Consider the following 16,758-nt stretch of genomic DNA (forward strand, 5'->3'; position numbering starts at 1 on the left):
TAATCCACTGTATATAGCTTGTAGACAATAAAATTGTTCCTAACTTTTTATTTTTAAAGTTAATTTAATTTTTTTAGGACAATTTTGGATACTCCGTGTATGTTTGAAATGGAAAAATTGTTGGGAGTGCCTCCTTTCTCTACCTGTACTGATTTTGACTGACTCTCATAACTGCATTCGTGACATACCAGTTACCAGAGACTCAGTTCTCTTCTTTCCTATCCACAATTATTCTGTTTTCTCCGTAGCCTTGTTGTACACTCCTTTATCAGATTTATTTCAGATGATGCTAAATGTCTTGACCTCTGAATATGTAAGGTCAACTTGTCAGAACAAAGAAAGTTAAGGAAAAATACACAAATTTTATAATTAATTTAAAGAACTATCATGATTCTTCAATTTATCTGAATACCAGGCTAACAGGTAAGAATGTCTGAAATAAATTTACACTCATTTTTTTAATGAATATTTCAGATACGTTTCTGTCCTTGTAAGCATGCAATGTTTCCAATCTTGATCATTTAAAATGGAAGTTGTTGTAAGAAACCACAAAATCAGAAATGCCTTCTGGGTTTAGAACTCTTTAAGGACTTTTTGTGTTAAAATAAGAATCAGAAATGAAAGCTTAGATAATTTTTTTGTAATAGATACTAGAGCTGATGCTTTAAAAAATTCCAAATACTCTATGATTATGATAAAATTATGAGCTGACAGCATACATATGAGTTCATAGAAACTGAGTTAATTTGAAACTGAGTATCATATAGTTATGATCCCATATTATTTAGTTACTTGAACCTCATTTCTTTCTCAGTCTAGGACCTTTAGGATTTTTTGTCGCACAAATATATTTCTTGGCTGGCCTCTGACAAATATAAAAATAAAAGTAGTTCTCTTTTAGTTTAAAAGAAAAAGAAACCCTCTTAACATTTTTTCTTCTTCTGTAACTGTTGTTTGAACTTTTTACATAGAAACTATGCTTTTTTTTTTTTTAAATTAATAAAAAACATTTTTTTTTTTTTTTGCTTTTAAGATAAATTTGTTTTCCTGCCAGTGACTACAAAACAGGTTGTGAACCTGCTCCAAAGGCACTGATATGAGATCTTTTCACAAGCCTCACGTTTAGGTAATTTTCAAGAGGTAACTTGTGTAGAAATGGATGTCTCAGCAAAAACATGTGTATGCTCTTCATCTATCCACTTATAATAAAAAACCCAATTACATAAAAATGTCCATAAAAAATTGCATCAAAGTCAATGTGTACAAAGTTAAAGGCTCACAAATTCTGTTTGTGACTTTGACCATGCAGTGCAGTCCTTTGTAGCTGCTTACCTCTCTGTGTAAGTACTGAGAACTGAGTCTTACTTGGCCATTCTTCATTCCCCTGATATTATTTACCAGTATTTGCACTGCTGATCTTAATTTACTTCTGGAACTCCAGAATATGGACTAGTTTGAGTAGACAGTGAGAAAATGCTGCTACTGAAGGGAATTTACCTAAACTTGTACCCCTTCAAATCCCTGATTCCTGTCATTTCTTGCAGATGAACCTTTCGTATCTTGCTCTGTTGAGCATCATCTGTAGCAGCACCATTATTGTTACCTCAGGCTGATACTTAATTACACATTAAAGGAAGACATTTCTAATTTTCTGGACTTACTGTGGCTATAATAATGTAGTTCCTGCAGTTCACATCAGTAGGTAGGAAAGACAACTCATGCAGCATGTGACAAATATAATTCAGAATTTTGAAATTTGCATAATCTTTAAAAAGGTCCTGGAAAGTTAGTGAACCAGTTTAGAGCTTCCTTTTGCATCTGTTCAGATTTGAATAATTACTCATAAAAGGGATATTCTTTTAACAAAGACATGCATCTAATTAATAAACGTAGAATAAACATAGTGCTGACTATCATGTGTCAGTCCAACAACAGAAAACCTAATCAAAGCAGGTTAAAGGGGATTTATTGCTGTTTTACAAGTATTCACAATGTTCTGTTTAAGTAAAATTACTCTCTTTTCCTACATCTGTCCTTAATAAAGCACTAAGATGGCTTCCAACAGTAGTTTCATCTTTATCCAGCTGGATACACCTGAGCCTTTTTAGCCTGAGAAAAAATCCTTCTCATCATGTGAACTGAAACTGAATGAAATGTGCATATTTGGAGCTATAAATCTAAATGTCCATGTACAGATGTTCTCAGCCTAGAGGCATAAGTGCGAAGGAGCTTTGTTCCAGAATGAACTTTCAGCAATATCTGAAAATTTTCAGAGATGCTTTACAGCTTTATGTTACAATATAAGCACAGTACTGTAACATCTAGATGAGTGACTTGCTTATTATGTAATTGTAATGTATGCAATATAATTGTGAACTTTGGAGACAGTAATATAGTACAGTGCCAATATGCAGAAAAAATAGGCACCTCTAACAGGGATTTGCAGTAAAGAAGCCATAAAGAATGAGCTTGCTTTATTGCAGTAATATATTTCTGTGTTTGGGCTTTGTAAGGGAAGATCCTGTCTGTCATGTTTACCATGGTATGTTTTAAATGATAAAAGCTCCCAAAAGTTTAAAACAAGGAATATTGTCCCACTGCTTTAAGATGGCAGTTTTACCCGGAGAAGTTGACTCCTGTTCTCCTGCATGTTGTGATTGTAGGGATGGGAGGTTGGTTCTTCAGACTTACAGAAAGATGCAGAGCTAGGACAGACATCATACATGAAGCTAAGTGTGAACAGCGGGGTATGACAAAACGTAGTGCTCTGCTGGTAGTTTTGCATTATTTATCTAAGTTGTCCTGAATAAATATAATATTACCTTCTGTATTTGATTTCTGGTTTTGAATGAAGTGCCTCATGACAGACTTGGTCAGAAGTGTGCGATGTGAGAGAAGATTTTAGCTAGCCTAAAGGGACTCCACTTTTTAGCCCCATATGTTCACACAGAAGAGGCTTTGAAAAGAAACCTTTCGTTTGAATCATTCCTTTTCAAAACCTAAAAAATACTTAAATAGAAGTCTTGACCTTTTATAGTGAAGAATTGCTGAGCTCTAAGTGGGAAATTGGCCATATAGGGAAAAAAGATTTTTATGCTGGTTTATATATAAATCCTAGAAGAATCTTAACTATGGTATTCTTACCAGTTACCTGTGATAAAAATAGAAGAAACATAAGTGAGTAAGATTTCGTAGTAGGTAAATGACTTAAATGAAGATTTGGGGTTGCAAATACTCTTAAAATAGTTACATATTTCTTGAGATGTCTTTCTTCATACTCCCTCACTTAGCATTTTTTTGAAATGGCATAAGACCTTTGAGAGTAATATTTCCTAATATGGATATGAGACTTTTATGCATTTGAACCATATTCAGACCTGGACCCCTCATTTGGGATGTGTTAATTTAGTGCTCAGCTTGTGCATGGGGGGATTGACCAGAAAACTGCAGTGAGCAGAAGTATGTATATGATTTTTTTGCAGACCTGAATGCCTCTTGGCTTGCGACAGCAAGCATCTTAAAGTTTATGAAACACAGCTCCTTCTCTGCACCCCTCACGCAAATGAACTGCCAAACCTTGTGAGCCAGAGCTGAGGCAGTAGAGCAGAGGCACTCACTCATTTACCCTTCCTTGATGAGATCTTATAGGGGAATGCACAGGCCCTGTCCCACCAGCTAACTTGCCTGTGCAGAAAGGGAAAAAACCCAAACTGAAGTGCCACTCAGTCTGACCTCATCAGCCAGGAGAACCAATTACAAAAACACCTCTGGAAAAGTCAGTTATTCTTGGGAGTCTTGGCAGCTGTGCTCTGTTAATGGCATTAAAATGAATTGATATCCTCTTACTCCTTCTAAAATATGGGCATTCTGGAGCACAGATGGATTCCATGTATGTCCTAATATGGGAGATAGCAAAATTAGACGCCGGTGCTGGTTTGAAACATGGACTACTACTGAAATGTATTAGTGATGAAAGAGCTAACAGAATCTTTCTAATGATATTTTTCTTTTTATTTATGGCTGAGTCTTGAAACCTGAAAACCAATTTTCCATACTTCTCAAGTCTCCATTGCTTTGATAGACCTCTCATTTTAATCCTGAAATAGCTCATTTATATTTTATATTGATGTCTGCCTGCCTTCTTTGGTTAGAATAAATATTTTTTTCGAACAGCCATGGACTACAAGCTCTTTAAACTGAAGGAGTGACTCTAAGGGTTCCCTATAAATAGATTTCTGTACCCCATGTGAGTCTTGGAATTGAACTCTTTTCTGCTATATGGTCTGAGTTGACCAAAATTGCAAATTGGCATACATACAGCCTTGATGGAGGGCTAGTCTACATCAAGGGTAAAATAACATAAGGCAGTTTATATGCATTCTGATCTGCAGAAATTAAATTGTGACCATGTTATATATTAAGAGCTTTCGTTGACACAAAATGCAAGTCAGTGCTCAAGCAAGGGGTGGGGAAGAAGGGATTACAATGAACTACACAGCTATCTATGCAAAGCTGTTTTTCTTTTGTTTTCGTGTAGTGAGTTTAAATTCAATAGCTCACTGATGGACAGATATCCTACTGACACTTAAATGGAAAGAAAAACAAGCTATTTTGTTGAAAGGACATATGCACCTGATCACCTTTCCTGATTTCTAGTTTTCATTTTATTCCTGCTATATTGTTTGTTCTCCTTTTTGAGCAGCTGCTGGAATAGTTCTGGCTGAGTCATTGTTAATTAGATTTCTGCTTTGCATGGTTTGAACATAAATATCTTAGTGCAGTTCATGGATTGCACTAGCTGCTCACTTTACATCTTGCCAAAAGGACTTGTTAGCCCCCAGTCTTATGAAACCTTCCCTCTAGCAGAGATAATCAGCCATCCTAACATAACCTGAACCAAAAGCAAGTAAAAGAGAAGAGAAGAGAAGAGAAAGTAAACTCGATGAAGACACCAGAAAGAAACTTAGGCAATCAATCTAGAACTGGGAGTCTTGAATTCCTCTCAATCATCCGTGACACACTCTGAATATGTGTTAGTTTATTACCAAAATGTGGCACTGAACGAGTGTAATAAGTTTGACATGACAACATTTGTTGATGCATAGCAACAGTTCTTCATCTGGGTCGAAAAATAAAACTGTAATTTCTCAAATTTTGGAGAATATTGCCAGTCTAATAAAAGATTGCCTAAGACATCTTGGTATTTTGAACAGCTGTTAGAGCGTAAATTTGGAGTGGTGAAAAAGATGGAGAGAGGTATTTGCAAGACACAAAAAGAAATCACATGCATAATGCTCCTTTCTTGCCAGGGATTGTTTTGCACTGGTTCTGTGTTATTTTGATAATCCTCCCCCAATGACTAAAGTGAAATCTGTAAACCTGGTAGTTTGAATGTAATTGTTTATTTAAAAAATGGAAGCGGAGGGGAGTAAAAATCCCATATAAACACGCAGATTAAAAAAAGATTGTCTGGAACATGAGATTTTCTTTTGTGTTAAATGTATGTTGTTGAAAAAAACCACATATTGTGCTAATGTGAGAACCAGGAAGTGAGGATGACTGAAGTGACAAACTTAATATAATAGACCAAGCTACAGTCCTGTAGAAAATGTATATAGTACAAATGAGTGTCAGGGAACATAAATGCAAAAAGTTTAAAAAGTTTTCCAGGATGTTAAGCATTCAGGCTTTCATTTCTCTCATTTCTTTTGAGGTTTCTGTAGTACAAGACATGATTACAACAGAGATGTGAGAAGCTGAGCACTGATAAGGTGCTGACAACGGTACTGTGGTCACGAGGAGGAATTTTCTCTTAACAACTTGAGAAATATTTGTAATTCAGCTCAAAGTCTTGCACAGTTTAATTATAGGTAGTTTTGATGTTATGCAAACTTGTCTTGACTTGTATACATTGACTTCAGTACAGGATTTTTTATTTAAAATGAAAACTCGTACACTAAGCTAAAAATCAAAAGTTGTAATTCCAGGAAGAAATGCAACAGCTCTTCAGGAAGTCAGTGCAAAACACTTTGTAAGTGCTGCTGAGGTAGTAAGTAGGTTTAGTTCCATCAGAGGCATGATATATAGTACTGTCCTACACACGTAAGTGAACACAGCTTTCTAATGCAATGTTAATCTTGCAAGTATTTTCAACATAATTTTCCAATTACTAATTTAACTGTCGTTAACAATTGTGTATTGACTGGAGAATGAAATTGGTGTATCATTAAGGTGTATACCTTAATTTCTGAGGAATGCCATTAACGTGTTCAAGGCTGAGGTTATCAGGAAGGTGGGCACATCACCAGCAACTGAAACAGCTGTGTATTCTGCGATGGAGATTTGGGATAAAAGAATTGCAGGTGTTTTATTTTTAAATCAACCAATCTCTTTCAGTGTCTAAACCTGAAGCTGTGGTACCTTCTGGAGCATTAAGTGGATCTGCAATCATTTCCTTTTGAAGGAAAATAGAGAAAATCTAGTGCTGCAGCTTAATAAGGAGCTGAAACAAATAAAAGCAGATAAAGAATGTGTTAACTAGATCCTAAACCTTAAGAGATATTAATAGTTAGGTAATGGAATAAAGAAGTCAACAGTAAATACTTAATTTAAATTGGTAATCTTTTGTTTTGCTGTGTAAAGTAGATACTGTGTATTTTGGAAGGAAGCACTTGCAATGTTCCCATGAACATAACACGTGTTCCAGTGGAGAGTCTTGCCTGGGGTGTGTGACTGCTAATCTTGCTTCCCTGCTTTCTTTCTTTTTGTGGTGCAATTGTGGAACTCTAGTCAGAAATGGCGTGCTGTCCATGTACCTTGTGTTTAAAGAAGAAAAACAAAACTGCGAATCAGATTTGGTTCATAATTTCCTCTTCTGTAGTGAGGGTGTCATGCAAACAGAGGAAAATATATAGTCTAAGCATAGTCATGATCTATCATAGCTCTGAGCTGCCTGTTAAGAGTCCTGTTTCTATCCAGAAGATATCTTCTTACGGCTAACGTGTACATCCAGTGCTTTTCCAGTGAGCAGCACTGTAAGCAGACTAGAGATGGGAAAGGAAATACTAAAGAATTTAGCAGTCACTTGGAGAATTAATTTTCAAAGCAGAACTCATAGTTCTGAGATTTCAAAGTTAAGGTATCAATTTCTTATAGGATACTGTAATTTATATTCTAAGGACTGTGTCAAGTTTAATTAAAACTGACTTAGATCAGTTAAATGGTCGTTACAGTAATACAGTTTTTTTAAGTGTGGAATGTTAAACAGATATAATATAAATGTAAATCGCCATAAATAATTGTCTCCAGTGACAATTCCCTAATTAAATACCCTCAGGCTTTTTTCAAAAAGTGAATGCGGCTTTCCATGCCCTGATAAAGGAAATGGCGGGTAAGTTCGCTATTTATGCAAATAGTAATGGAGAACCATTGCTATTGAGGAAAATATGTAAATAAGGATCATATAGTAAGGTTGTTTTTGCAGAGAAAGCATGAATTTTAAATCTCTTCATGTGCCTCATAATGTATGTTTTTTTTTTTCAGGATGAAGGTAGAGAAATACAAGCTATAAATGTTAAGTTTGAAAAAATTTCCTTACCCAGTATGCATTCCTCCCAGGAATGTGGTCTTCCCACAACTGGCTCTTCACTAGGATTGTAGTGTGGAGGAGGCTAATGTTTTCACTTCATAATAGCATCCGACTGTTGCATATTTGGAGTATCTCTCTTGGAGGCACTAAAACCAGTTTGGGGGTCTGCAATCCAAGCATATTTGTGGTATTGAGATCCTTCACAGAGATAGTGCTGGAAGGACCAAATTTGAGCAAAACGTGAACTAGAAGGAAATTGCCTCATTATCTAAGCTTTTATCACCTTGTGTGTTTTTGTAATCAGACATGATGGAGGTGTCTTAACTATTTGAGGGAGGCAAAAAGTGACTGACTAAAATTGGAATAATATGTACGGAATCCCATCTCTCCCTTGGCTTTGCATGTTTCAGGAGCCTGATCAGTTTGGTAGATGTAGGTAACAAGCACATCTGAAATTTGCATAATTTCCTATTTAAGAACTTAATTCTAGAATACAGATTAGAAAGCTTTTTCTAGTGTAAAATACTTATTAAACTGCTTCTGGGAAGTTATGCACAAACCCCGAAGTCATGTGGGAACTTAGAAAGAATAAGGAGGAGGCACGTGCTTATATTTTTTTGCTTAGTATTTCAGTTTATTTTGAAGCCTGCAAACTGTACAAAAGGTGTTCTTTTAAAATTAATCTCTGTCTCTGCAAGAGAGGTATTTACAGCAGTTTCCCCTTCCAACCGTATGCCTAACACTAGTGTGATTAGGATCTCAGACTGGGGCAAGCTGACTTTTGGCTGCATGTGTGCACCTGCATGAGCATGTCTGAAAGCTGCTTTTATTATTCAATAAAAAGAACTTATGCAGTTAATCTGCAAGTAGGAAAAATGCTTTGAACATGAGCTGGGTCTCAATTCTGTAGGTATGCTGTTAGACCGAATAGGGCAAACGAGGCAAACAGAAATTGATGGCATTATTTTTAATTTAAGTAATCAGAGCATTGCATGAACAGGACACAAGGCTGAGCAAAATATGATAGATAAAATAACCTATTTTATGCTTCTTGTGTGTTGCTCAGTTTTTAATATCACTTACGTTTCTGTTATAAACAATGAAAAACAGCCTTGCAGGAGCTGCCAGGGATGGAACTGGAAGTGTTTACAGTTGCGCTTATGCTGCTGGGCAGTGTAGTATTGTGTTGGATCACTGAAAAAAATCAACCCAGTTGTGGCAAAACGAGTGTGATTCTGATTTGAAACCAGCAATAGAAAAGCATCAAATAATGTCAATACGAAAATGGACCAGCTGTAGACGATCATCTAAGAAGAACAGGGGTGATGTTATTTCTATCTCTATTAGGTGGTCTAATAAAAAAAGATATCTCTGCCTATAAAACACAGCCTCACCGGGAGTGAGTGGGGAGTTTGTGCACAGCAGAGCATTTTTTCCATGCTGCTTGTTGACATGGGGATGCAAGACTGTACTGGTCCATGTTCAGCTTATGTTTTCTGCAAGATGGCTTTGGAGCTCAAGAAGCTAAGGGTGTAATGGCTTAAAAAAAATGTGTTTTATCACATTTGGGAGCATGCTTCTACAGAACAGCTCTGCAGGACATAGGTCAATACTTCACTAAAGTGACTTTCATATAGGGTGACACACACAGAGATTGGATAAAGTGGTACCTTGATGTATTTGTTACTGCAGACTCTCCTACAGCTGAAGCAGTGCTGCTCTCTGAGCAGGGTCAGACTGTGTAGTGGACCTTCATTCACTGTCTGTCTCCAGGTTCTTCAGCTGTACAGTCCTCCAAGTCAGGGGTCCTCGACAGTTGCTTTCAATGTCACCCACAAAGTCTTCACCACTGTTTGATGAAATCATGGATAAATTTTATTTTTATTCAGGAATTCTTCCTATCTGCCTAGCTAGCTTTTTTTCTGCAAAGCATGCAAAGATGAATTACATGTATATAGTATTTGTGGTTTGGGGTTGATGCTAATATGAATTGATAATATGGCAAAGCCTTATCCTCTATAATGAAACAACAAAATTTTAGAAAAACATTTGAAAATTGAGTCTGGAAATTCCTTGTTCCCTTAAGTTCCTATATACATCTCTTTATAAAAACTTGAGTTTTTTTTTTAAAACAGAGATGTAGGGTGAATCAATGAGGTACAGAGACACAATGGTATCTTCAAGATCTTTTTACATATTTTGAGCCGATAGGAGGTGGGGCAATTTCGTAGGTTGGTATTTCCATTAGTTTGGAGTGTTGAAACCCTTCCTTGGGAGGTATGTGCATTTTACAGTTCTTGTCTGCAGGCGATGTGAGATAATTCATGTCTGGGAACAGGCTTGTGCAAGGGCTACTTTGACCTGACCCACCACATATGCCTACATTGTGCTGAAGGCAGTGGAATTTCAGAAGATACCTGTTGTCTTCCTGAACTGGTTTTTCTGGAGGTAGACTGAGGTCCCCAAGTTTACATGAAGATGAACAGGAGCTTTGAGAGTTTAGCTTTGGCATTCGGAGTATGTAATTTAAATGTGATATCTGTGGTTTTGTCCTTTCCTGATGAACTGTTCTCTGTACTGACAATGAGGGTGATAACAAGTCCATTTCTGTAATAGCCAGACTCTTTAATGAGGTTTGAAAGTGTTTGCTAAATTAAACTTTTAGAAGTTTATAAGCACATAAGAATTCAAATTGGGCAGAGGAGAGAGAGATAATAAGAGCCTGATTTTAGGGACTTTTTCATTATAGAAGCACAATTTGAAATACAGATCTTGGCAATAACATTTCCTCCCCCAAACTGTACAAATATATGCTGTCTGTGTTCCAGGCACATCTCCACCACATTAGCTTGATCTTGAAGTCTAAAATCTAAAATGCTCTATGAGTTCTTTTTCCTGCTGTATTATGATCTTATAGGCATTAACATTTTTTTTTTTTTGATACCATTATGCCAGGAAATCCTGATGATAACTTATATTCCATTTTCAAAGTGCTTAAACGTGCTCTGAGTGACAAGTAGACAGTGCAAGCTCTCCAGTTCTCTTCCTGCTTTCTGCAGGAGATGAAATTTCAGGATGAGCACAATGAACAGCATCTCTTAGAATTGGAAGAAACCTTTGGTCCTATTGTAGAAGTCCTCTGTAGTGGTTTCTGGATTTGTTTCTTCTTCCATGAGAAGAGCAATACAGTCAAAGAACACTGAGCACACTGAGAGCCAGATGATGTCTATTATAACTTTGAAGTGTTGCATTTAATCTTGCTATTTTGAAGTGCTCTTTTGCAACAGGTTCATCAAAGTTCTGTGAAAATAAGAGATGTGTTGCAACACATCTGCTTCTAGACTGTCTTTCTCTAGAACATTTTCAGGCCAGTAGTGAAGAGGCACAGCCATCAAATGTTGGGCCATCTTACAGGAATAGTTCTCAGCACCAAAGTTTTCAAGGATCTTCGTTTTTGAAGTGCTTTGCACTCAGCTGGTAGCTGCTGGAGCTAGTTCAAAACCACTGTGTATCAATGGCAGTGCAAATACTGGTTTTTAGCCTCTATAGTAAGCAGTCACAGGTAATTTTTTTTTCTGTGTCTGTCACAATGGTTATGGGACTTAGGGGGAGATGGGGAAGTGAAAAAGGCTGAGCAATAGAGCCGTGGCCATCAGTCTTACTGGGACAGACAGGGTATGTCCTTTTTGTTAGACTTTAGTCCTTTGCCCGGGAGAGATCAAAAAGGTCTGTAGTATGGCAGTGTTACTATGTAGGTAGTAATACAGAGTGAATTAAACACTGTATGAATACATACCTCAATGACTTAACACACTTTGCTGAATATTTTCCTCATGAGACATTTCAACGAGGTTTACTTTCATGTGGCACCAGGCAGGATTATCCCTTAAAGAATGACAACTACAGTCACAGAGAGGGTTAAATGGCTTGATCTACATCCTATATTTCTTCCATGTATAGCTGTTTGTAATTTTAGAATATTTTTTCAAAGTCTGCTTTGTGTCTGATGCATCCTGAGACTCTGCACAAGACCATTCAGAGCTGTGCTTCAGACACAGTTAAGGTGGGACAGGGACAGCATCTGTTTGAGATAGCAGGGCACGTGGGGGCTGTTTCTGAAGAACGTGACAGGGAAGCCCAGATATGTTATCAGAAGGCTGCAGAGAGGAGAAGGCATATTTGTAATTCAGATGTAGGGGGAAACGAACGTTGTAGCATTGAGCCCTGAGGGCTGAGCAATGACTCTGGTGATTGCTGTGCTTTTGCATGATAGCCCGGCATCACTATAACAATGATGATCTAGAAGGCTTCTAAACAGGGAGAGGAAAGATTCAGTGTCACAAGGAGTGAATCTATGCTGTATAAAGTAGGTGAAACTCTGCTGGAAGGTGAAAGTCCATTTGTTAACAGTAAATATTTACTAATAAAGCATAACGATAGTTTCTGAAGCTCTTCCCTGTCTTCTGCTGCAGTATCTCATGCCAGCTGGCTGTGATGCAAATTGAGACACAGCGATTTCACAGTATACCTCCGAGCAAAGACAGTGCATGTTGCTTGTCATAGTTGGAGAGCACATTTCTCATACGCATGCTTCTCTGCTTAATAAAAGTCCTTCGGCACACACGTTCTGTAGCTAGCTGTATCTGAGGTTAAAAAAGATTTTTCAGGAAGAAGATACAAATTGTGGTGAATTACTGAACATGGGATAGCAAAGTCTGGATAAAAACAGAAGACACAGCAAACAAAATTAGGTTCATAGTATCTGGGCTTTGCTGGGAAACAAATACAGGCTTAATTAGGGATTGTAAATCGGGATGCACACGTGACTTCAGTATAAATCTCAGACACTGCTGACTTGCAAAAGCCTTTCGAAAGCATTTTGTTGTAACTGTACATAAACAATAAACTGGAACAGTATTTATGGTGTATCAAGAAGCCTGTAAATTTGTCAGATAACAAACTAATGTCCATAGTCTGCCCTAAATACCTAAAAACTAGTAGCTCTGTCATGAAGGTAGAGATTAGATTGCTCAGCTGTAGCTCTGTAGAAGATAATCCTTTTATTGCTGTTCCTGATAAAATAGACAACAAGCAGTGTTTTGGTAACATTAGATTGCCACTTCACAGAGCTGTTTGCTAACCCTTCAACAGTATTAGAATATTATTCTTCTTGAGAACTGAAATCAGAAAGGTCTCTGCTGACCATAATATCTCTTTTTTTTTGTCTAAGACGTGGTAAGTCTGCTATTGGGCTGTGCCTGTGCCTTCTGTCTGCATTAGCAGAAAATCTATTGAAAGGCAACTAGTTCTTAGTGGTATTAAAAATTACTTATTAGTTAGCCTTCTATGAACACTCCTATGAATTTTTACTGGTTTGTATCCACAATTTGGCAAGTGTGCGAAAAAATATAGAGATGAGACTACCTGTGTTTGAAAAACAGCAAATGAGAATGATTCAGCTCCCTTGGAGAAATTTTTAAATTAAAAATTTATTTGGCAGTATTCTGAAAAAGTCACCTCCACTATTTTCAAATGGTACAAAACTAGTATTTTTTTCCCTAATGTTTCCTTGACTATGAAAAATATGTTTAATACCAGAAGTGTATTTTTAGGCAACCATAAAAGTTTTCATGTTCACTAATGACACAATATTTCTGTGTCTCCTCCTGTTTTAATAGACAAAGTTTGCCTTGAAGTTCTGTGGAATATCCTGTATATTCTTAATTGAGACTCCCACACAAAGGGTATCTAAATAATGATATAGTTACATATATGCTCAACTTCTTTTAAAACAACTGAACTGTGTACCTGATCACTTATCATGCTTTCAAGCCATGAGCAGAGGCTACAAGGCATGCACCTCTCTCTCCCCTCGCCCCATTTTTTTATTGCTTCATGTCACATGCTACATCTAAGACTGCATAGAGAAGTGTTAGTGTTTTCTTATCATCGTCTTTCCTGTTGTCTTGCAAAGTGGTTGCAGGCTTGCTGTGTTTCAGGTTCTGTTTCCCATCTTGCTGTGGATGGCTGTGAAGGAATGCAGGGCTCGTGATGGGTGCTGTCTGTGGGAACTGTGGAGTGGGAAGCTCTGTGCCTGGGGATAGCCCTGTTTGGGAGTTGCTTTTGATTCTGTACCCCACTGTTTGTGGGAGCACATGCTCCTACTCTCCAGGTAGCATCAGCCCTGAACATAGGCAGTAACCACAGAGGGAACTGGCTGTGTATGTGACCGGGAGTGAGACTGGATTGCATAGATGCAGTCTTCTGTCTTACTGAGAACATCAACCTTCTCACTCACTCTAGGCTTGCTTTGATTTTTCCAGGCCTTAATGAAAAGCTTTTAATGAATGGCTTTTTCTAGAGTGATTGTGGACTTTGTGTTAGCCAGGGGTAGATGCCAAGACTGACAGTCAAATACAGTTTGTGCCTAACCTGAATATAAATATGGCTATTTTTCACTTCTTCCGATTAGCAGGACACAAGAGATTGACATGTGTTTTAGTCCTCCGTCATCTTGTCACTCCTCCTTCTTCTTTAAGTAACAAGGTTTGGAGGAGTTCAGAGAAGGACTATGCATAGGGGATGTGGCAGAAGGGAATTTGCAGACTGAAATGCTGCAGGGCTGAGCAGGACATAATTTCTACAGCAGTGGTGCTCAGCGGCATTGGTGCATTCAACTGATAATGTCTGACCAAACCTGTTGTAGTCTCCTTTTCAAGGTGCCAGTGTTTGTTTTTCTCTTGCACCTCAGCTGATCTGACTTTTATTCTCTCGGTGATAAATGCTGGGCTTTGGGTAACCACCTCCTCATCATTTGTGTTACAGAGCTCCAACATGGGAGGCAAACTGAGCAAGAAGAAGAAGGGGTACAGTGTCAATGACGAAAAAGCTAAAGACAAAGACAAGAAGGCTGAAGGAGCAGCAACTGAAGAAGAGGAGACTCCAAAAGAGGCTGAGGATGCCCAGCAAACCACAGAGACCACAGAAGTGAAGGAGAACAACAAGGAGGAGAAGGGTGAAAAAGATACTCAGGTCGCTGCAAATAAGACGGAAGAAAAAGAAGGAGAGAAAGAGAAAACAGTGACCCAGGAAGAAACTCAGAAACCAGAACCAGAGAAGTCAGAGTCAGTTGTTGATGGAAAAGTAGAGCCACAGAAGAACAATGAACAGGCACCCAAGCAAGAGGAGCCAACTGCGGCCTCTGCTCCGGCTGCCAGTAGCGAAGCACCCAAAACTTCTGAGCCTAGCAACGAGGCAAAAGCTCCCCAGCCTTCAGAAGCCACAGCTCCCAGTAAAGCAGATGACAAGAGCAAAGACGAAGGGGAAGCCAAAAAGACTGAGGCTCCCACAACGCCTGCAGCCCAAGAAACTAAAAGTGAAGTGGCCCCAGCTTCAGACTCAAAACCTAGCAGCAGCGAGGCTGCACCTTCTTCCAAGGAGACCGCGGCAGCAACAGCAGCACCTAGTTCCACTGCTAAGGTCTCAGACCCTGCAGCCCCACCAGAGGAAGCGAAACCGTCTGAAGTTCCAGCGACTAATTCGGATCAAACCATAGCAGTGCAAGATTAAATTGGACAGCCTGTTGAAACAACCACTTAAAACAACCTGTGTCTTTTTTTTATTTTTTCAGCTATACTAACTCGTTTCAGATCTGAAATAACAAATATGTATTGCCCAGAAAGAAAAGGAGAAAAAAAAAGAAAAAGAAAAAATGAAAAGGATGTCCCATCGAGTTGGGAGGGAGGGAGGAGGGAGAATCCAAATAGTATTTTTGTGGGGAAATATCTAATATACTTTCTGTCAACTTGACACAAGTCCTGGATTTAAAAAGAAAAAAAAAGTAAAATAAATGGATGTCTGAAAGTACAGCACATCTTTTGTATCTGAACTGCTGTAAATGCACTCCACCAGTGTATCAAAATCTTCTTTTTGTTCTGTAATGGGGTTTGGGAGTGATGCGTTTGATTCTGCCCACTGGGTTTGTGCCAAGGCAATCAGATCTTTATGAAAGCAGTATTTTCTGTGGTTTTTTATTTACAGCCTTTCTTATTTTGATATTTTTTTTATGCAGTGGATGAATGCCAACTTTCAGACAAAACCCACTTAGCTGTCCACATATTTCTCAATGCCAATCCTCCAATTCTTCCTCTCCAAATATTTTTTGGGAGTAAAAAGCATTCTCATCCTACTTAGCCTACCTAGATTTCTCATGACGAGTTAATGCATGTCCGTGGTTGGGTGCACCTGTAGTTCTGTTTATTGGTCAGTGGAAATGAAAAAGTCTGCGTTCATTGCAGTTCCAGTTTCTCTTCCATTCTGTGTCACAGACACCAACACACACTCATTGGAAACAAATGAAAAAACAAAATGTACAATGGATGCATTGAAATTATATGTAATTGTATAAATGGTGCAACAGTAATAAAAGTTAAATAATTTAAAAAATATAAAAGTGTAAAGACTGGTTAAATCCCTTTGGGAGCTTGATGAAGGAGATTCTTACACTCAGAGAAGAAGTGTTACATCTGGGGCTTCTTTTTCTCCTGTTTATAGTGAAGTAGAGGTAAAGAATCATCAACCTCATAATCCTAGAAACATGCTGCCCTGCCATAAAATCCTACTTCAACAGCCACAAGCATTCACAGGTGATGTTGCAAGAAGTGGCAAATGAACAACACATCTTATCTATCTTTTGTTCCAGATGAAGTAGCAATGGCTTTTGCCTGCCTTAACACGTGGAAAAAATGCTCCCTTGCTATTCTAAAGAGCTGGAGGCATGCTGACTGGGTTTTAATTTGGAGTAAGACAGCGGATTTGATAAACTGATCTTTTAAAATCAGGCAATTAAATTTAATCCTAGTCCTATTAAAATATTTCTAGTGCTGATGCACTTCATTCTTTTCTCCATTGCCATTGTGCAGGAGATGAACCACAGCTGCCACAAAAAGCCATTTCTGTGTATTTCAGATATGGGTAACCTTGTATAGCTGAGCAGAGTTTAGCTTAGCATAAACAACATGTTTCAATAGTTTTGCCTGTTTGTCCCATTTTTATTCAGCAGAACTGCTGAATAATTGCAGTTTCTGCTGAGTGGTGTCTTTTCTGGGTACAGACAAAGATTTCTGTGCAGATCCCAGGATTCACAAAACTGGTTAAAGAAGCATATTTGG

At 38.0% G+C, this 16,758-nt stretch overlaps 1 protein-coding gene across 1 annotated transcript in view; it reads left to right on the plus strand.

The window, feature by feature from the left end:
* The window catches only part of BASP1 (brain abundant membrane attached signal protein 1), a 50,086-nt gene extending 34,060 nt beyond the window's left edge, over positions 1-16,026 (plus strand). Inside the window, exon 2 of the mRNA XM_054060234.1 lies at positions 14,414-16,026. Coding sequence (XP_053916209.1) covers positions 14,423-15,157 — 735 coding nt within the window. The 5' untranslated portion in view covers positions 14,414-14,422 and the 3' untranslated portion in view covers positions 15,158-16,026. The remainder of the gene's footprint in view (positions 1-14,413) is intronic.
* Positions 16,027-16,758: the final 732 nt, after the last annotated feature.

Source organism: Cuculus canorus, chromosome 2 (genome assembly GCF_017976375.1).
Source record: "Cuculus canorus isolate bCucCan1 chromosome 2, bCucCan1.pri, whole genome shotgun sequence".
Lineage (NCBI taxonomy): Eukaryota > Metazoa > Chordata > Aves > Cuculiformes > Cuculidae > Cuculus > Cuculus canorus.